Source organism: Oncorhynchus keta, unplaced genomic scaffold, assembly GCF_023373465.1.
Source record: "Oncorhynchus keta strain PuntledgeMale-10-30-2019 unplaced genomic scaffold, Oket_V2 Un_contig_9580_pilon_pilon, whole genome shotgun sequence".
Lineage (NCBI taxonomy): Eukaryota > Metazoa > Chordata > Actinopteri > Salmoniformes > Salmonidae > Oncorhynchus > Oncorhynchus keta.
In genome coordinates, this window is record NW_026290602.1 from 295,247 (window position 1) to 317,500 (window position 22,254).

Here is a 22,254-nt window from a genome sequence, read left to right on the forward strand (position 1 = left end):
TTATACTACTGGACTATACAGTTAATCTAATAAGACCTTCACTTCTACTATTACTACAGACTATAATTCTAAAACGAATAATACTCTCCACTATTATACTACTGGACTATACCTCTAATACTAATAATACTCTCCACTATTATACTACTGGACTATACCTCTAATACTAATAATACTCTCCACTATTATACTACTGGACTATACCTCTAATACTAATAATACTCTCCACTATTATACTACTGGACTATACCTCTAATACTAATAATACTCTCCACTATTATTACTACTGGACTATAATTCTAAAATGAATAATACTCTCCACTATTATACTACTGGACTATACCTCTAATACTAATAATACTCTCCACTATTATTACTACCGGACTGTAATTCTATAAAAACATAAAACAGCCCTATTTGGTAAAAGACCAAGTCCATATTATGGCAAGAACAGCTCTAATAAACAAAGAGAAACGATGGGTCATCATTACGACGGTTCATTAGAAAATAGAAACAATTACGAAAAACCCTTGATGAGAAGCTGTGTCAAAACTTTTGACTGATACTGTACATGTAACTACACTCTTGGAAAGAGGTGCTATCTAGAACCTTAAAGGGTTCTTTGACTGTCCCCAGAGGACAACCCTTTGAAGAACTATTTTTGGTTCCAGAGGGTTCTACATGAAACCCAAAAGGGTTCTACCTGGAACAAAAAAAGGCTACTCCTATGGGGACAGCCGAAGAACCCTTTTGGAACTCTTTTTTTCTAAGAGTGTAGGGATAAGGTGACTAGACAACAGGGTAGATCATAAACAGTAGCAGCTGCATCAGTTGAAATATGTATTGGTTTGTTTACTTTATTATGTAGGGGTTTTCCCACTCTAAGGCATGCACGCCAAATGGCACCCTATTCCCTATTTAGTACACTGCTTGTCACCAGGGCTCATAAGGCCAATTGGGAGGCACTTTGTGAGCCCAGATCAATCTCAGTGCAGATCTCCGTTAGTGTAGTTACTGTAAGTTCATGGTATCCGTGACCTCAAATCCTGTGGGAAGGAGCTTTGGTGTGTGTCCGTGCCCATGTGTGCACGTGTGTGCATGTGTGTGCACGTGTGTATATTAATGCGTGTCTGTGTTTGCATGTGCATGTGTGTGCAGTGTGTGCAGTGTGTGCAGTGTGAATGTTAGGAGTCATATTCTGGAGGCTCTAGCTGCAACATGCTGCTGTTTTCAGGTAAGAAAAGATCTCTTATCTCTAACACCACTATTGCTTCAGCAGATTCTCAGAACACACGCACGGACACACACACACACACGTACACATACACACACAGACAGGCTTCCTAATTGAATTTTAGAATTTCCCTGCACGGTGTCCCTCTCCATTAGCCTGTGTGCCGGCTGGGAGGAGTGTGTGTGAGAGTGTGTTAGCACCACACACACACACACACGCAGCACACACACACACTCTAACGGCCATGCCCCAGAGATACTCCTACCAGAAGAGGAAAGCCAGCACGGCAGCAGCTCGGAGGATGGAGAGGCGAGGCAGGGACTCTGGGAAGACCAACAACACCAACACTAGCCACAGCCACCGCTCCAAGAAGCTCGCCATGCTCTCCAGGTATGGAATCTGTTTGTAGCACACAGCTCGTCAGGCTGGTTGATTTGGTTAAAGCCAACGTGTAGCAGAATTACAGGATGCCTTTTTGGTTGGAATACTAGGTACAGTAGCAACGGTTGACCTTTCCTTTCCCCTTTACTCCTTCTTCTTCTTCTTCTTCCCTCCAGGTCCCTGATCCTCTGTCACTCCAGAGCCAGTGATGACTGCCCCAGTCCCGAAGAGAGACCGCCAGGGGAGGCCTGGAAGGGAGACAGGGGCTTGGGGAGAGATGGGAAGGGGAACAGGGAGGTGGAGAGGTCCCAGAAGAAGATCCAGGAAGGACCACAGGAGAGTGGAGGAACTATGCAGGCATCTACACAGCCACCCGTAGGGGCCATCAACACACTCAGGGCTACAGGAGAACACAAGAGGAATATGAGGAGGTCCTTCAGTATCAAGGTATGAAATGGGGTTATTTTCTTATCACATTATGGCGTTTTGTTTGGACATTTCAGTTATATATTACATCATAATGTAGCGCTAAGCCAACAGGGTTGCTGTTTGCAAAGTGGCATTAACAATGTATGTCTCCTGGTCCTGAATTATGACTGTTATGCACTAAGTGCTATCTTACTGTTTTTATCAATGCATTTGTAGGAATAATGTGAAAATATTTTTTTATGCACATAATAATTGTTAATGCACATCAAACACAGTATTACTTAACTAGGAGAACTATGATAAGAAGTCTTAATGAATCTGGAAAAACAATAAATGTATGTCAGTCCCCCAGGCAGTGTATTGGTCAGACATTTAGATCCTTTCTCAGCTGACAGCTAGGCATCAAGATGGATTAGCATACCGTGTTCAGGCTGTCACTGCTACTCCAAGAGGAAACAAGCTAAACACTCCGGCCTTCAAAAGCATATGACTTCCTTCTTGTTATGTGTGGTGGGTAGAGAGTGTTAGTTGCTCAAAAGGGGTCTGATACTCACTTGAAACACGGACATTCTCAAAAATCATGCATTGAAGGCAATGGGAGATTTGTGAGGGGGAAATGAATAATGCATGTCGATCTCAAGTTAGGTTTCGTCTCAATATGAAAAGCATTTAGGAGAAAAAATGTACAACACAGTATTATATCTGAAGATTGTGTCCAGAGTATGAAGAACTCTGGTCCTGCCCATAATGTAGTCTGGAATGTATTCCTCTAGTCATCTCTGTCTGGACTGTGTTTCTTGTGCAAATGCATAACAGCAATCACATGGCCTGTGTGTCAGAGGGCTGAGTGCTGCTGTTGGGCCTGTTTACCTCACACACAAAGACAGTGTTTGTTGTGAACCAGGGGAGGGAGAGAGGCATTAGGCCATAGTGGAAGTAGAGACATGTTAACTTGCTAACACAAGGCTATGAGGACATTGCACTGATGTCATAGAGCCTCGGGACAATGTGGCCATGTTCAAATAATGAATAAATGCACCCTTCGTTCCTTCATCCCTCCCCTATTTGAGGTTATGACTGGTCTGTTAGTCTTCCTCCTAGCTATGTGTTATAAGATAAAAGCCTCACATCTGTCAGTGGCTGTGAACTCACCTGGCTGATTCTATTTAGGCCAATCTTCAGCCAGATTGATGTCAGGAAGTAGTGTTCTGTAGCAGACTGATTCTGTTCAGGCCAACCTTCAGCCAGATTGATGTCAGGAAGTAGTGTTCTGTAGCAGACTGATTCTGTTCAGGCCAACCTTCAGCCAGATTGATGTCAGGAAGTAGTGTTCTGTAGCAGACTGATTCTGTTCAGGCCAACCTTCAGCCAGATTGATGTCAGGAAGTACTGTTCTGTAGCAGACTGATTCTGTTCAGGCCAACCTTCAGCCAGATTGATGTCAGGAAGTAGTGTTCTGTAGCAGACTGATTCTGTTCAGGCCAACCTTCAGCCAGATTGATGTCAGGAAGTACTGTTCTGTAGCAGACTGATTCTATTCAGGCCAACCTTCAGTCAGATTGATGTCAGGAAGTACTGTTCTGTAGCAGACTGATTCTATTCAGGCCAACCTTCAGTCAGATTGATGTCAGGAAGTACTGTTCTGTAGCAGACTGATTCTATTCAGGCCAACCTTCAGTCAGATTGATGTCAGGAAGTAGTGTTCTGTAGCAGAGCATAAATCAGAGTCCATGAATGAATGAACGCTACTTACTTCATCATTAGGATAAAATGAGGACAATGTCACAAGACAATGTGATCCTATGTACATTCAGAGAGAACCCCAAGGTTACTCTAAAGTTCATGAATGAATTCTACTCATCAACGTTAGGTGGATTCCATGTCAACTCATTAATAATTCATGTGTTGATACTGAAGTGGAAGGCTGTCATATAAAAACTGTCATACAAAAATCCTACTGTTGATTATGACAAGACACACCTGGTGGGTGAGACAGAGGAGAGAGCTTGTTAGTGTCCAACCGGTCACAAATTAATTGAGAAGTTTACATAGAAAAAAAGTATTGATTCGTTTTCAAATCAACCCCTGAACTGGCCTAGGAGAAATGGAATTGAGCCCAATCCTGCTACTCTGAGCTGACAGAAGGCTATGTCACAGGACAGTCGATAACAGACATTCAGATATATGGAAAAAGATCACAATTGAAACAAACATTGAGCAGACATTCAACTGTGTTTTTACATTGTTTTGTATTTCTATCCTGTGCCACATTAGAATGTGTGTTTAATACCTCTGGGTTGTTCTTTATATTCAGATAGAGATATACAGTGCCTTGCGAAAGTATTCGGCCCCCTTGAACTTTGCGACCTTTTGCCACATTTCAGGCTTCAAACATAAAGATATAAAACTGTATTTTTTTGTGAAGAATCAACATCAAGTGGGACACAATCATGAAGTGGAACGACATTTATTGGATATTTCTAACTTTTTTAACAAATCAAAAACTGAAAAATTGGGCGTGCAAAATTATTCAGCCCCCTTAAGTTAATACTTTGTAGCGCCACCTTTTGCTGCGATTACAGCTGTAAGTCGCTTGGGGTATGTCTCTATCAGTTTTGCACATCGAGAGACTGAATTTTTTTCCCATTCTTCCTTGCAAAACAGCTCGAGCTCAGTGAGGTTGGATGGAGAGCATTTGTGAACAGCAGTTTTCAGTTCTTTCCACAAATTCTCGATTGGATTCAGGTCTGGACTTTGACTTGGCCATTCTAACACCTGGATATGTTTATTTTTGAACCATTCCATTGTAGATTTTGCTTTATGTTTTGGATCATTGTCTTGTTGGAAGACAAATCTCCGTCCCAGTCTCAGGTCTTTTGCAGAGTCCATCAGGTTTTCTTCCAGAATGGTCCTGTATTTGGCTCCATCCATCTTCCCATCAATTTGAACCATCTTCCCTGTCACTGCTGAAGAAAAGCAGGCCCAAACCATGATGCTGCCACCACCATGTTTGACAGTGGGGATGCTGTGTTCAGGGTGATGAGCTGTGTTGCTTTTACGCCAAACATAACGTTTTGCATTGTTGCCAAAAAGTTCAATTTTGGTTTCATCTGACCAGAGCACCTTCTTCCACATGTTTGGTGTGTCTCCCAGGTGGCTTGTGGCAAACTTTAAACAACACTGTTTATGGATATCTTTAAGAAATGGCTTTCATCTTGCCACTCTTCCATAAAGGCCAGATTTGTGCAATATACGACTGATTGTTGTCCTATGGACAGAGTCTCCCACCTCAGCTGTAGATCTCTGCAGTTCATCCAGAGTGATCATGGGCCTCTTGGCTGCATCTCTGATCAGTCTTCTCCTTGTATGAGCTGAAAGTTTAGAGGGACGGCCAGGTCTTGGTAGATTTGCAGTGGTCTGATACTCCTTCCATTTCAATATTATCGCTTGCACAGTGCTCCTTGGGATGTTTAAAGCTTGGGAAATCTTTTTGTATCCAAATCCGGCTTTAAACTTCTTCACAGCAGTATCTCGGACCTGCCTGGTGTGTTCCTTGTTCTTCATGATGCTCTCTGCGCTTTTAACGGACCTCTGAGACTATCACAGTGCAGGTGCATTTATACGGAGACTTGATTACACACAGGTGGATTGTATTTATCATCATTAGTCATTTAGGTCAACATTGGATCATTCAGAGATCCTCACTGAACTTCTGGAGAGAGTTTGCTGCACTGAAAGTAAAGGGGCTGAATAATTTTGCACGCCCAATTTTTCCGTTTTTGATTTGTTAAAAAAGTTTGAAATATCCAATAAATGTCGTTCCACTTCATGATTGTGTCCCACTTGTTGTTGATTCTTCACAAAAAAATACAGTTTTATATCTTTATGTTTGAAGCCTGAAATGTGGCAAAAGGTCGCAAAGTTCAACGGGGAACAATACTTTCGCAAGGCACTGTATAATGGAAGAAGGAGAAACATTGAAGGGGATATAAAGAGGGGGTTCCTTGTGCTGCAGGTTACAGTTTTACCCACCAGCCCAGACTCACTGCACCCCACAGTCAGACTACAGCATTTTACCTCAAACAATGTGAAGCCATAGTGGGTGTGGGGCAATACCTTTACTATGGTTCCAAACATGGCTCCTGCATTTCATAACGACAATGTCTTGTTAGATTTAAGTTAATCATATGGTTCTCTTTAAAAAGGAGCCTAAACACACTAGTGGTTGACTCATAAAGTTAACTTACACACACTGTGGTACAGTTCATAGACCTATAAACGCTCTACTACTCTGCTATTTGTTCTGAAGCTGTCAACCCGTTAACTCAAGGTCTTGATTTGGTCATAAAGCTGGCTTTTATAACCCTGCATAGAGGTGCCCTTGTGTTGGCTCTGCTGGACTGGACTGTGTTGGTGTAAGAAAAGGCCAGGGGTGCCATATGTATCTAACGTCTCAGAGTAGGAGAGCTGATTTAGGATCAGCTTTGCCTTTTAGATCACGATGAATAAGATAATACAGATAGGGGTGACCTGATCCTAGATCAGCACTCCTACTCTAAGCTGCTCTATACATATGCAGTATATGTATAGTGTCCATAAAGTTGTACGGTGGCCCTAATGGTCAAATTAGCTTTGTTCCAGGCAATGTGTTGCCTTAACCCCTCTGAAGATCTATCCCAACTTCCCTGGTTTTACTTTCTGAACAAACATATTTTATGCTATCGGGATATGTTGAAACCATCCATATGAACCATTCAAATCAGCATAATGCGGCTTCATCAACTGAGTGCTAGCCTTTTCACATACTTGTATCACACCTTGACTTATAACACCCTTGTCTAATGAATGGCGCCGGAGAAGTAGGCTGACGTTTTACGTGTTCCTATCCATTTGTGTTTTTTTGTTTGTTTCTTTGTGTTGTTTGTAACTTATTTTGTATCTTAATTTGTACATAATGTTGCTGCTATCATCTCTTATGACCAAAAATAACTTCTGGACATCAGAACGGCGATTACTCACAATGATCTGGCAGAATCCTATTTTTCCTTTAACGAGTCTGACAAGCCCAACGCGAATGATATACAGCTTTCCCGGGAACAGCCCCAAATCCCCGTCATTTGCGCCAGAGGGCGGGCTGCCTTCTGAGAATTTGTAGGCGTTCGAAAAAACCACCACTGCCTTCCATTCTGCTAGCAAACGTGCAATCTTTGGAAAATAAAATAGATGACCTACGTGGAAGATTAAACTAGCAATGGGACATTCAAAACTGTAATATCTTATGCTTCACGGAGTCGTGGCTGAACGACAACATTATCGACATACAGCTGGCTGGTTATACGCTGTATCGGCAGGATAGAACAATGGCGTCTGGTAAGACAAGGGGCGGCGGACTATGTATTCTTGTAAATAACAGCTCATGCAGGGTATCTAAGGAAGTCTCAAGGTTTTGCTCGTCTGAGGCAGAGTATCTCATGATAAGCTGTAGACCACACCATCTTCCTAGAGAGTTCCTATATGTGTTTTTCGTAGCTGTCTACATACCACCACAGACTGAGGCTGACACTAAGACCGCACTCAATTAGTTGTATTCCATCATAAGCAAACAGGAAAACGCTCACCCAGAGGTGGTGCTCATAGTGGCCGGCAACTTTAATGCAGGGAAACTTAAATCGGTCTTACCAAATTTCTATCAGCATGTTAAATGTGCAACCAGAGGGAAAAAACTCTGGACCACCTTTACTCCACACACAGAGACACATAGACAACTCTGCCTCGCCCTCCATTTGGCAAATCTGACCATAATTCTATCCTCCTAATTCCTGCTTACAAGCAAAAATGAAAGCAGGAAGCACCAGTGACTCGATCAATAAAAAGTGGTCAGATGAAGCAGATGCTAAGCTACATGACTGTTTTGCTAGCACAGACTGGAATATGTTCTGGGATTGCTCCGATGGCATTGAACAGTACACCACATCAGTCATTGGCTTCATCAATAAGTGCATCGATGACGTCATCCTCACAGTGAACGTACGTACATACCCCAACCAGAAGCCATGGATGATAGGCAACTTCAGCAGTGAGCTAAAGGCTAGAGCTGTTGCTTTCAAGGAACGAGACCCGGAAGCTTATAAGAAATCCTGCTATGTCTTCCGACGAACCGTTAAACAGGCAAAGCGTCAATTCAGGACTAATATCGAATCGTACTACACCGGCTCTGATGCTCATCGGATGTGGCAGGACTTGCAAACCATACAGACTACAAAGGGAAGCACAGCCGAGAGCTGCCCAGTGAACCGAGCCTATCAGAAGAGCTATACTACTTCTATGCTCTCTTCGAGGCAAATAACACTGAAACATGCATGAGAGTACCAGCTGTTCCGGAAGACTGTGTGCTCATGCTCTCCACAGCCGATGTGAGTAAGACCTTTAAACAGGTCAACATTCACAAGGCCGCAGGGCCAGACGGATTACCAGGACATGTACTGCGAGCATGCGCTGACCACCTGGCAAGTGTCTTCACTGACATTTTCAACCTCTCCCTGTCCGAGTCTGTAATACCAGCATGTTTTAAGCAGACCACCATAGTCCCTGTGCCCAAGAACACTAAGGTAGCCTGCCTAAATGACTACCAACCCATAGCACTCACGTCTGTAGCCATGAAACGCTTTGAAAGGTTGGTCATGGCTCACATCAACACCATTATCCCAGAAGCCCTAGACCCACTCCAATTTGCATACCACCCCAACAGATCCACAGATGATGCAATGTCTATTGCACGCCACACTGTCCTTTCCCACCTGGACAAAAGGAGCACCTATGTGAGAATGCTATTAATTGACTACAGCTCAGCGTTCAACACCATAGTGCCCTCAAAGCTCATCAATAAGCTAAGGACCCTGGTACTAAACACCTCCCTCTGCAACTGGATCCTGGACTTTCTGACGGGCCGCCCCCAAGTGGTAAGGGTAGGTAACAACACATTCGCCACAGTGATCCTCAACACGGGCCCCTCAGGGGTGTGTGCTCAGTCCCCTCCTCTACTTCCTGTTCACTCATGACTACATGATCAGGCACAACTTCAAACACCCTCATTAAGTTTGCCGATGACACAACAGTGGTAGTAGGCCTGATCACCGACAACGACGAGACAGCCTATAAGGAGGAGTTCAGAGACCTGGCTGTGCTGTGCCAGGACAACAACCTCTCCCTCAATGTGATCAAGACAAAAGAGATGATATTAGACTACAGGAAAAAGAGGGCCGAGCACGCCCCCATTCTCATCGATGGGGCTGTAGTGGAGCAGGTTGAGAGCTTCAAGTTCCTTGGTGTCCACATCACCAACAAACTAACATGGTCCAAGCACACCAAGCCAGTCGTGAAAAGGTCACGACAAAACCTATTCCCCCTCAGGAGACTGAAAAGACTTGGCATGGGTCCTCAGATCCTCAAAAAGTTCTACAGCTGCACCATCGAGAGTATCTTGACTGGTTGCATCACTGCCTGGTATGGCAACTGTTCGGCCTCCGACCGCACGGCACTACAGAGGGTAGTGCATCCAGGACCTCTATACCAGGCGGTGTCAGAGGAAGGCCCTAAAAATTGTCAGCCACCCTAGTTATAGACGGTTCTTTCTGTTACCGCACTGCAAGCAGTACCGGAATGCCAAGTCTAGGTCCAAGAGGTTTCTAAACTGCTTCTTCCCCCAAGCCATAAGACTCCTGAACATCTAATCAAATGGCTAAACAGACTATTGCATTGTCCCCACCCCCTTTTACACACCTGCTACTCTCTGTTGTTATCATCTATGCATAGTCACTTTAATAACTCTACCTACATGTACCTCAATTATCTCGACTAACCGGTGCCCCCGCACATTGACTCTGTACCAGTACCCCCGCACATTGACTCTGTACCGGTACCCCCCTGTATATAGTCTCCACATTGACTCTGTACTGGTACCCCCCTGTATATAGTCTCCACATTGACTCTGTACTGGTACCCCCCTGTATATAGTCTCCACATTGACTCTGTACTGGTACCCCCTGTATATAGTCTCCACATTGACTCTGTACTGGTACCCCCCTGTATATAGTCTCCACATTGACTCTGTACTGGTACCCCCCTGTATATAGTCTCCACATTGACTCTGTACTGGTACCCCCTGTATATCAAATCAAATCAAATCAAATTTTATTTGTCACATACACATGGTTAGCAGATGTTAATGCGAGTGTAGCGAAATGCTTGTGCTTCTAGTACCGACAATGCAGTGATAACCAACAAGTAATCTAACTAACAATTCCAAAACTACTGTCTTATACACAGTGTAAGGGGATAAAGAATATGTACATAAGGATATATGAATGAGTGATGGTACAGAGCAGCATACAGTAGATGGTATCGAGTACAGTATATACATATGAGATGAGTATGTAGACAAAGTAAACAAAGTGGCATAGTTAAAGTGGCTAGTGATACATGTATTACATAAGGATGCAGTCGATGATGTAGAGTACAGTATATACGTATGCATATGAGATGAATAATGTAGGGTAAGTAACATTATATAAGGTAGCATTGTTTAAAGTGGCTAGTGATATATTTACATCATTTCCCATCAATTCCCATTATTAAAGTGGCTGGAGTTGGGTCAGTGTCAATGACAGTGTGTTGGCAGCAGCCACTCAATGTTAGTGGTGGCTGTTTAACAGTCTGATGGCCTTGAGATAGAAGCTGTTTTTCAGTCTCTCGGTCCCAGCTTTGATGCACCTGTACTGACCTCGCCTTCTGGATGACAGCGGGGTGAACAGGCAGTGGTTCGGGTGGTTGATGTCCTTGATGATCTTTATGGCCTTCCTGTAACATCGGGTGGTGTAGGTGTCCTGGAGGGCAGGTAGTTTGCCCCCGGTGATGCGTTGTGCAGACCTCACTACCCTCTGGAGAGCCTTACGGTTGAGGGCGGAGCAGTTGCCGTACCAGGCGGTGATACAGCCCGCCAGGATGCTCTCGATTGTGCATCTGTAGAAGTTTGTGAGTGCTTTTGGTGACAAGCCGGATTTCTTCAGCCTCCACATTGACTCTGTACCGGTGCCCCCCTGTATATAGTCTCCACATTGACTCTGTACCGGTACCCCCCTGTATATTGTCTCGCTATTGTTATTTTACTGCCGCTCTTTAATTGCTTATTACTTTTCTTTCTTATTCTTATTTGTACTGTATTGTTGGTTAGTGGCTCGTAAGTAAGCATTTCAATGTAAGGCGCATGTGACGAATAACATCTGATTTGATTTGAAGAAAACAAAGTTGAGCATGTTGGAGCCTCATCTCTCCTGGGACTGTATTGGAGCAGGAGAGTACTGTCCCTGCATAGATACCCCCCTTGTGCTAACTATCTGTCCTATTGGCACACAAGAATTCTACCCCTGCATAGATGCCCCCTTGTGCTAACTATCTGTCCTATTGGTGCAGGAGAGCAGTATCTGGAGGATGTGTGTAACGACGGGGGCGGGTGAGGAGGGTCTGGGCCGACAGACTGGCGATAGCAGCCCCCAGACGGAGGACAAAGAACCCAGTGTGGAGCGAGGGAGGAAGGGAGGAGGGGATGGACACAGGTAACAAGCCATACAGATATAAGCAGACTGCTATAGTGCTTTATTACTTGTTGTAAGCATGTCTGTGCCTTTAATGTTTTCTTAAAGGGACACGTCGGGATTATATCAATGAGGTTCTTTATATACACTATATATACAAAAGTATGTGGACACCCCTTCAAATGAGTGGATTTGGCTATTTCAGCCACACCCGTTGCTGACAGGTGAGTAAAATTGAGCACACAGCCATGCAATCTCCATAGACATTGGCAGTAGAATGGCCTTACTGAAGAGCTCAGAGACTTTCAATGTGGCACCGTCATAGGATGCCTGTAATGCTCCGGGTGTCGTGGGTGTGAAGTCAAATGCAGGAGACAGAGTTCAATGCTGTGCGTCTTTTAATAGCACCAACGCACCACAGGGTGTTCACAAAAGTTATGTTCCCAAAACACAGGGAATCAAAAAATACAATGGAAAAATACACGACCAGGCACTAACACGTACCTTTACAACAGAGCCGAAGGTTACAATGAAATAATCCCGCACAACAACCAGGCGGGCTGGCTGACTAATAAAGACAAACTAATTAACATAAACAGGTGCTACCACTAAACGCACAAGAGGGGGAGGAAAAACAATCAGTGGCAGTTAATAGGCCGGTGACGACGACCGCCGAGCTCCACCCGCCCGGGAAGGGGAAAAACCCTCGGTCGAACTCGTGACAATGCCATCTTTCCAACAAGTCAGTTCGTCAAATGTATCCCTTGCTAGAGCTGCCCGGTCAACTGTAAGTGCTGTTATTGTGAAGTGGAAAGGTTTAGGAGCAACAATGGCTCAGCCGCAAAGAGGTAGGCCACACAAGCTCACATAATGGGACCGCCATGTGCTCAAACACGTAAAAATCATCTGTCCTCGGTTGCAACACTCACTACCGAGTTCCAAACTGCCTCGGGAAGCAACGTCAGCACAATAACTGTTTGTCAGGAGCTTCATGGAATGGGTTTCCATAGCCGAGCAGCCACACACAAGCCTAAGATCACCGTGCGCAATGCCAAGCGTCGGCTGGAATGGTGTAAAGCTTGCTGACATTTGACTCTGGAGCAGTGGAAACGCATTCTCTGGAGTGATGAATTACGCTTCACCATCTGGTAGTCCAACTAATCTGGATTTGGTGGATGCCAAAAGAATGCTTCCTGCCCCAATGCATAGTGCCAACTGTAAAGTTTGGTGGAGGAGGAATAATGGTCTGGGGCTGTTTTTCATGGTTCGGACTAGGCTCCTTAGTTCCAGTGAAGGGAAATCTTAATGCTTCAGCATACAATGGCATTCTAGGCCAGTGGTTCCCAACTGCTTTGCTTACTGTACCACCAACTGCATTTTGCTCTGCCCGGAGGGCCCCTGAAACACCCCCTCATGTGCATTTTACCAGTAGACCTATGGTCTCATGAGTCTCTCATGTAACCCCTGAGGATAGGCCAAACCTAGTACCCCTGGTTGGGAACCACTGTTCTAGACGATTCTGTGCTTCCAAGGTTGTGGCAACAATTTAGGGAAGGACCTTTCCTGTTTCAGCATGACAATGTCCCCTTGCACAAAGCTTGGTCCATTCAGAAATTGTTTGTCCGTGTGGAAGAACTTGACTGGTTTGCACAGAGCCCTTACCTCAACCCCATCAAACACCTTTGGGATGAATTGGAACGCCGACTGCGAGCCTGGCCTTATCGCCCAACATCAGTGTCCGGACTCACTGAATGGAATGGAAAGGAGTGGCTGAATGGAAGCAAGTCCCAACAATGCAATGTTCCAACATCTAATATAAAACCTTCCCAGAAATGGGGAGGATTTTATAGCAGCAAAGAGGGGACCAACTCCATATTAATGCCCATGAATATGTAATGAGATGTTCAACGAGCTGATGTCCACATACTTTTGGTCATACTTCCCCAGAGTCAGATAAACTCATGGATACTATTTGTACGTCTCTGTGTCCAGCATGAAGGAAGTTAGAGGTACTTTTGCGAGCCAATGCTAACTAGCATTAGTGCAGTTACTGGAAGTCTATGGGGATCTACTAGCTTCATACTGGACACAGAGACATACAGATGGTATCCATGAGTTCATCTGATTCTGGGGAGGTGGATAAGGGGCCTCATGGCCAAAATCCAGAAGTATCCCTTTCAGGTTGATGATTATTATGTTATTGCTTTCTATGTAATACATTTTGAACGGATTCAACACGGCTGTTAGCATAGTGCATTATACCTGTCAGTTCATGGTTTTTCTAAGATGGCCGTACCAAGTCTTGTGTACATCAGTTTGGGGGAATGCATGCAGCAGATTGCCAAAGTGTACTGGCTAATGCACCCACACTGCCAAACAACACTGGTTATTTTGTTATGTTTAGTTCTCAGAGAAAAGCTTCTGTCTAACTGTGTCTTTCTTCCTGCCTCTCCTGGAGCAGTTACCTTCAGAGTACAGACAAGCTTGCACCTTTTAACGGACAGTGTCTGAACGGCCATGCCAGGACAGAGGGGGAGAGGCAGGCCAAGAACGGCCATGCTGCAAGGACAGAGGGGGAGGGAGGGAGGCATGCCGCCTCCAGGAACAGCCACATAACAGCCTACAGTGAGGTAGCACCACTCACATCCCACTTGTTCTGTTGCTGAAATGAAGAAAAAATAAAAATGTTGGCACTTCATACCAGACCTGGGTTCAAATAGTATTTGTTTTACTTCAAATACTTTGAGCCTGCTTGGAGTTCCATGCAGTGGGAGAGGTTTGCACTTGGGGACTATTCAAGTTTTTCCATAGACAACTGCTATGCTGGCCATTCTAAATGAATACATCCCATAATATGTTCCTGTGAGTCCCAAATGGCACCCTATTCCCTGTATCGTTCACGATTTTTGACCAAAATATTGACAATATAGAGAATAGGGTACCATTTTGGACCCTCACTATAATACAGATTTGACACTCCACCTGTGTTACAGTAGTTTATTCTCCGTCATCCCTCTAGCCACTAAGTCTGTGTGGGTCTGGCATTTCTTCACATGCTGTAGCCACATTCCCATCCTACACCCACCAGACACTGGTCCCAGACAACACTTGGCCCAGATGGAATCTGTGGGGCAGAATATCTGCGTTGCTTCAGAAATGGAATGAGTTGAAATGAAACCAAACGGTGCAGTAAAGCCTTCCTAGCCACAGTCACTGCACCGACACTATGCAGTATACTTGTACGGGATAAAGAGCTGCGTAGTAACATTGACAGAGACAGTTCCAAATGATCAATCAATCAAATTGATGAGGGCCCATCCTCATTTGGCTGAACAGTGTAGAAAAGAGTCTCAAAACAAAAATTGAATAGGAAGAGATTACTTACTTTGCAGTTGGCCATTTGGTGAAAAGGGAGAGAGAGATTACATTTCCCAGTAGGGTCATATCTCATGAATGGATATAGAGTGTGAGTTCTGGCTTAAGTGTACATTCTACTTCCCCCACTGCTGTTGAAGCAGCTTTCACACTACGTGGTAGGAAGGATCTCTCACATCTTCCTCCCTCATCCAATGTGTAATCATTTTACAGAGGTCGGACTGAGGACGTTGAAGCTCTCTCATGATAGGTCACACTATATCTGACCAAGCCAAGTCCCCATCTGTTTGAGATGATACAGAAGTCTCTACTGCAGAGACTCAGAGAGAGAGAGAGAGAGAGACAAAGGATGTGACAGAGAGAGAGACAGAGAGAGAGAGAGAAAAACAGAACGAGACAATAATTTGTGCCAGGTGTGATATCCCTCCTAAATAGTTTGGGATAATGTTCTTATCGACCCAGTAAGGCCAGCAGGCTAGTCTCTTTTTATTAGTATGTAACTGTTATGAAAGTTTTATTGTCAATTTGTTTTGTTTTTTAAATGCCACTTTAAATGTGTGGATACAATAAAGTCAGTAAAGTAAAATGTAGAGAGAGAGAGAGAGAGAGAGAGAGAGAGAGAGAGAGAGAGAGAGAGAGAGAGAGAGAGAGAGAGAGAGAGAGAGAGAGAGAGAGAGAGAGAGAGAGAGAGAGAGAGAGAGAGAGAGAGAGAGAGAGAGAGAGAGAGAGAGAGAGAGAGAGAGAGAGAGAGAGAGAGAGAGAGAGAGAGAGAGAGAGAGAGAGAGAGCAAGTGAGAAAGTGAGAAAGAGAGATACAGGCAGGGTGAGAGAGCGATACAGACAGAGAGGAAGAGAAGGGAGGGACAGACAGCAGGACAGAATGTCTAGAACATGTGACAACTTTGGACTCAACTGTTTCAGTCTCCTTCAAATCTTTCCTATAAGACTCCGTCCTGCCTCTAGCAGAGAAATAGCAGTGGTGAAAAAAGTACCCAATTTCCAATCCTGAGTAAAAGTAAAGATACCTTAACAGAAAATGACTCAAGTAAGTGAAAGTCGTCTAGTAAATATACTTAAGTATCAAAATAATTTATTGTTTTAAGGAAACCAGACCGACCCCCCCCACTCCAACACTCCAACACTCAGACATCATTTACAAATGAAGCATGTATGTTCAGTGGGTCAGCTAGATCAGAGGCAGTAGGGATGACCACGTATGTTCTCTTAATAAGTGAATTTGACCATTTTCCTGTCCTGCTAAGCATTCAAAATTAAACGAGTACTTTTTGGTGTCAGTGAAAATGTATGGAGTAAAAAGTACATTATTCTCTTTAGGAATGTAGTGAAGTAAAAGTAAAAGTAGTCAAAAATATGAATAGTAAAGTACAGATACACAAAAAACAACTTAAGTAGTACTTTCAAGTATTTTTACTTAAGTACTTTACACCACTGAGAAATAGTATGTTTTGTTATGGAGAACAAATTGAAAACAGGAAATTCAATAATCAAACCAGACTTCTCTAACTGAAGTGAGAAGGTGTTTAAATATATTAACTAATATATTCCAGCAATTAACCAAAAAGGCAATCAATGGCCAAATGCAGTTTTAGATATTTTAGTAGCTTATTAGTTCATTTTAATTCCACCAATTTCTTCCAAACATTTAAATATTATATTCACACGTTTTATTTGGAATAATTCTGAGTCTTACCCAATCAGTATAAGTTCTCTCCAATCACAGAAAGATTGGCACCTGTACAACATTAAATTCCATAACGATTCAACTTTGAGTCCTTTCTGTGTGTTTTTGTAGGAAAGCTCAACATGTGAGCAGCAGCCCCAGTCCCCTGGAGGTCTAACCCTGGCCCCCCTGCACTCGGCCCCCCTGTGCCTGGCAGACCCCCTGGCAGTGACCAACTACACAGAGACAGAACAAACTGGGAACAACAACCACCTTAAGGTATCAATTAGGACTCTTCTAAGTCCTCTTGATACACATTCACAGCCTGTTTGGTTCTGTGTATCTTCATTATCTTTAGGCTTTAACTTTGAAAATTGTTGTTTGAACGTCCATTTCCCTCCAAGAGTGGATGAATACCTTGGTTGAGTTCAGTAGGGCACATCATTGTAAAACGTTTTGAAACAGAAAACAAAACGTCCAGGTAGTCCATCCTTAGTCTGGGTACCAGTCTGTTAAGCTAACATTCTACTCCTCCAGGGTAGCACAGGACATGGAGTACATGGAGTGGAATGTAAGCGAAACAGACTGGCAACCAGCCTAGTCTGCCTCTGTTTCAGTGTGTTTTCCTCCGTTTGGTGCCTAATGAACATCACCCTGGTGTGTTGTGTGTTGTAGCTGGCAATCCCAGAGGTGAATGAGGACAGAGGTTGGGACACAGAGAGGAGAGGACATGGTCTTCAGGGACAGACGGTCTGCAAGAGGACCCGCTCCAACTCTACCAGTAACACACACACACACACACACACACACACACACACACACACACACACACACACACACACACACACACACACACACACACACACACACACACACACACACACACACACACACACACACACACACACACACACACACACACACACACACACACACACACACCAATATGGGCCCGTAAGGCAGTTGTCATGAGTTTCCTGTGGTACATCATTAGATACTATTACAGTTTTTTTCGATTGCTAAACGACAGTGGGCACAACTGGAGTCACATGTGCAAAACTCCAACTACAGTCTGCACTACCAACAGTCACCTGAGCTAAACAGTTCACATCACCTGCAAAACTCATTCCAAGCAACACAACTCTTAACACATGGCTCAAAAGACGCTCAGTGCAGCCAAACACTATGCACAACCCTCACTGAGATAACACACACTGTCACTCAGAACACACTGAGAGTAAAAACACTAGCATCAAACACCAATACAGAAAATACAAACTTTTCATCTTTACAGTTTGAACAATTTCAGTGACTTCATACAAAGTAATATTTTCTTCAAAGAAAAGAGTGACATTCTTTCACATGATTTATTAAAATGTTTAGAACATAACAATTCTTTAAGGTAAATGAAAATTAGCAGTTTGCTTCAATAGTCTGTAGTAATTTACAGAATTACAGTAATGAGAAAAAAAGGTAGAAACTAAAAGTACATACTGTAATTCAAACAAATAATTGAGGGGCTAATCCTGCCTATCTCTAGCATCAGGCCACAGGTTTTCTTCAACATCACATCTAATGTTTTCTCTTGCCATGCACCTGGGGAAGAACCTTCTGGAGTGCCTTATCCATCCCTGGCAGTCCTCTGGACTCGTGTCCTCACATCTGGCACGCATGGCTTCCAAAAGAGACATTTGGTCATGTGGGTGGAGACCAAACACTTTCCACCTCCAGGCAGAGAAAAACTCCTCTATTGGGTTGAGGAAGGGTGAATATGCAGGTAGAAAAACTCCTCTATTGGGTTGAGGAAGGGTGAATATGCAGGCAGAAAAACTCCTCTATTGGGTTGAGGAAGGGTGAATATGCAGGCAGGTACAAAACCATACATCTGTGATGTGCTGCAAACCAATCTGTGACAGCTGCTGAGTGGTGAAAAGCAACGTTATCGCAAACTATGACAAACACTTGGGGGTTTCTTACTGGCTCCCCCTGTTCTGCTGGCACCAGCTGAGCATAGAGCTGTTCTAGGAAAGCTATAAGCCTTTCTGTGTTGTATGGGCCAATGAGTGGTGTGTTGAGAAGCAAACCATCATTGGCCATTGCAGCACACATGGTGATATTTCCCCCCCTTTGGCCTGGAACCTCCACAGTGGCCCTTTGACCTATAACATTCCTTCCTCTGCGCCGTGTTTTGGCAAGGTTAAATCCAGCTTCATCGATAAATACAAATGAATGTGGTCTTTCCAGTACTTCCACCTCCATTACTCTCTGAAAAACAGTAAGTGCACAGTTTTACTGTAGAAATGCTAGTGTTTTTTTTTACTGTAAATATTTTGTATAGCTGTGTACGTAACCTCAGACGTCTTACCTGGACATATTGGTATCTTTGCTCTTTTACCCGTTCACTGTTTCTCTCAAACGGTACAGTGTATAACTGTTTCATTGTAACTTGGTGTTTCTTTAGGACTCGAGCAATAGTTGTTGTGCTGACAGAATTAACATGTTCAAATATATCATTATCAGCCATCACTCTATCTTGAATCTCCCACAGTTTTATTGCATTGTTGACAACAACCATGTCAACAATAGCATTTTCCTGCGCATCTGAAAATATTTGTCCTCTTCCCCCTGTTGGGGACAGCCTTTGGGTCCTGTTGTAAAAATAATATATTTTACAGTCAAACTTACTGTAATATATATCTGTGTAAATATTCTATAATTGCAATACAAAATAGATTCCTGTAATGTTTTCATTTACTGTAAGGATGTAACTCTCACCTGTTTGCATGATGGAACATTCACATTACAGATGCCACTGTGGATCTTTGCAGATTGGGTTGCACCCTCAACCCTGCCTCTCTCAATGAGAAACCATGGTTCACGACATGGTCTATAAGTGTAGCCCTTATTTCATCTGGAATAACAGCTCTTTGTCTTCTTCGTCTTCCTCCACGCATCCGCCCTCTCCCTGCCACCCTTCTCCCTCCACAAACCCATCTTCCTTGTTCCATTTCCAAAATGAGTCTTTCTGAGCTCTACCTATATATACTGTAATATGTGTGTGTGTTCACTAACAAGTATAAAACAAGACACCTGCTTAGCCTTTCAGCTGAAATTGCAATCAGCAGTGTTTGAAAGGCACAAGGCTGAAATCTATTCCGTTTTGAATGTGTGGTTCACAGTTTTGACAGCAGTGTGTTAGCATTTGAACAAAGTGCTGTAAATCCACAGTGTTGTGCAGGTTGTGTTTAAAGTCATGGGATAAGTGTGTAGAGTTTTGAAAACTGTGTTCAAGCAATGAAAAACGAACTAGAGTTTGGTCCACATGAACTGCTGCTGTGCAGACTGTGGTTAGAGTTTTGCACATGTGACTCCAGTTGTGTCCACTGTCGTTTAGCAATCGAAAAAAACTGTAAGTGATTTCCTTCCTTTCCTACAAGAACATGAGGACATCATCATCTCTAACTGGATGTTGAGTTTGTCACATCCTGTACAGATGTTTTCTAAACTCTGGAAATGACTAAATATAATGATGCTTTAAATTGACCTGGGTATGTTTTGTAAGTCACTTGTTTTAACAAATTTCATTCCTTGCTGTGTGAACAACTAGCCTTTCCCTGTTTTGACCTGCTTTTGTGATGAGTAACCAAGCCTCTTGTTAGCTCCCAGAGAAAATGTCGTAGGCTTTAGCTCACTGGGCTAATGTGGTATTGAGGGAAGCAGATAACCCAGGTTCCATACAGTTGGTGTCTGGGGTTTTTGCTTGGTCTCTGGATAGTATTGAATCACATGCCATTGTATTGAATTGTGCTCAGGTGTCCATCCATACTGGATTGGAGACCTGGACACCATTATCCTGAAGACGCCTGAGCTTTGCGGGAGCAACACCCACGGAACCGTCGGTGTCTTTGGCCGCAGGAAGTCCCAGTCCCAGCAGCTGGAGTTTCCTCACAACCCCAACCAGGTGTGTGTGTGCGCCTGTCTGCCTACCTGCCTTGAGAGTTTCTGTACCTGCAAATGCTCTGATTACAATGAATCCAGATTGGTACTGACTTGTTACATTCCTGAGATTTCTACGGTAGCTGCTGCTCCCATTGCCCTGTTTGTTCAATTTGAGTTCTCATGCAGACAGCAGGCTTTTCAAAAAAGAATAAACGTTTTGATTCAATTCAGTTCTTGGAAGGGGACTAAACAATTTCCTATTTTTTCATTATAATCATGACATAATTCAATTATTCGCTCATACAGTGAGAGACCGTCAGAGTGAGACAGAGAGAGGAGAAAAATATGTATTTCTGTTCAGAACGTCAGAACAATACGAAAAGAAGAGAGATTAAAAACAGGTGTAGAAATCACTTCCAAAAAGCATCTGGAACTAGTCAACTCAATTTGTCAGCCTTCTTCCTGCTTAGCAGAACTTGGCTAGCGAGCGAGGAAAAATGTGTGTGTGTGAAACCAGTGTGTGTGTGTGTGTGTGAAACCAATGTATGTGTGTGTGTGCGTGAGGCCTCTCCTCACGTGTGTGTGGAACCTGACTGAGGGTGTTGTCTCCCGTCTGTCCCCCTCCTCCCCCTTCTCCTCCCCCCTCCCCAGCCCGTTCCCCGTCCCTCTCGCTCTCTTAGCTCCGCCCATCTGGTCCACTCCTGCAGTAACGTCCAAGCCTTCATCATCTGTAACATCGTGCTGATGAAGGGCCATGGCAAGGTAATTATGCAGCACGTTTGAACATCTGCTCCAGGAGCTTGAACGCAGCCCGTGGCCCTGAGGCTAATCCATAATAAAGCATCATGTTTGCTCTACCATGGAGTACTATGGAGTAGCATCCAATCTTTAAACATACTAGTGATGAGTTGTTGCTTTGGCCCTGGGTTTTCCTTGACCATATAACCTAATGGGAAAACTCCTAGTTACATTTAAGCCCACCCCCTCAGTGCTATTGGCCAGGTTAATATTTTTTGTTACCAGAAATGAAACTACAAATGACCTCTTTAAAGGGGGTGAATACTCCTCCTTAAAGGTGCAATCTGTAGTTTCAAGTCTCTCCTAACTGTTGTATTGTCCCATGCAGGGTCTGGGGTTCAGCATTGTGGGGGGCAGGGACAGCATGTACGGACCCATGGGTATCTACGTCAAGACCATCTTCGCTGGAGGGGCCGCGGCTGCAGATGGCAGATTACAAGAGGGTAAGAGGAGAACGAGAGACTCATTGCTTTTGTTAAAATGGTACTACAACAACAGAGTTGATCTCAGTCCAACACTAACATACACAAAAGCCTACACACACCCTGTAGCCTTCCTGGACTGCTGGACCAGTGTTGGTGACCACTGTCTTAGATCTATACACTATGGCATATGACTCGAATAGCCGCCCCGGAGCACTCACTTCCGTCATCATGAAGTGCTTTGAGAGAATAGTCAAGGACCATATCACCTCCACCCTACCTGACGCCCTAGACCCACTCCAATTTGCTTACCGCCCCAATAGGTCTACAGACGACACAATCGCAATCACACTGCACACTGCCCTTACCCATCTGGACAACAGGAATACCTATGTAAGAATGCTGT

The 22,254-nt window shown here is 43.9% G+C and overlaps 1 protein-coding gene across 1 annotated transcript in view; it reads left to right on the plus strand.

The window, feature by feature from the left end:
* il16 (interleukin 16) overlaps positions 1-22,254 on the plus strand; it is a 64,349-nt gene that overhangs the window by 13,686 nt on the left and 28,409 nt on the right. Inside the window, exons 2-10 of the mRNA XM_052512934.1 lie at positions 1,390-1,624; positions 1,792-2,062; positions 11,513-11,655; positions 14,096-14,264; positions 16,822-16,968; positions 17,365-17,470; positions 20,502-20,650; positions 21,280-21,390; positions 21,755-21,869. Coding sequence (XP_052368894.1) covers positions 1,479-1,624; positions 1,792-2,062; positions 11,513-11,655; positions 14,096-14,264; positions 16,822-16,968; positions 17,365-17,470; positions 20,502-20,650; positions 21,280-21,390; positions 21,755-21,869 — 1,357 coding nt within the window. The 5' untranslated portion in view covers positions 1,390-1,478. The remainder of the gene's footprint in view (positions 1-1,389; positions 1,625-1,791; positions 2,063-11,512; positions 11,656-14,095; positions 14,265-16,821; positions 16,969-17,364; positions 17,471-20,501; positions 20,651-21,279; positions 21,391-21,754; positions 21,870-22,254) is intronic.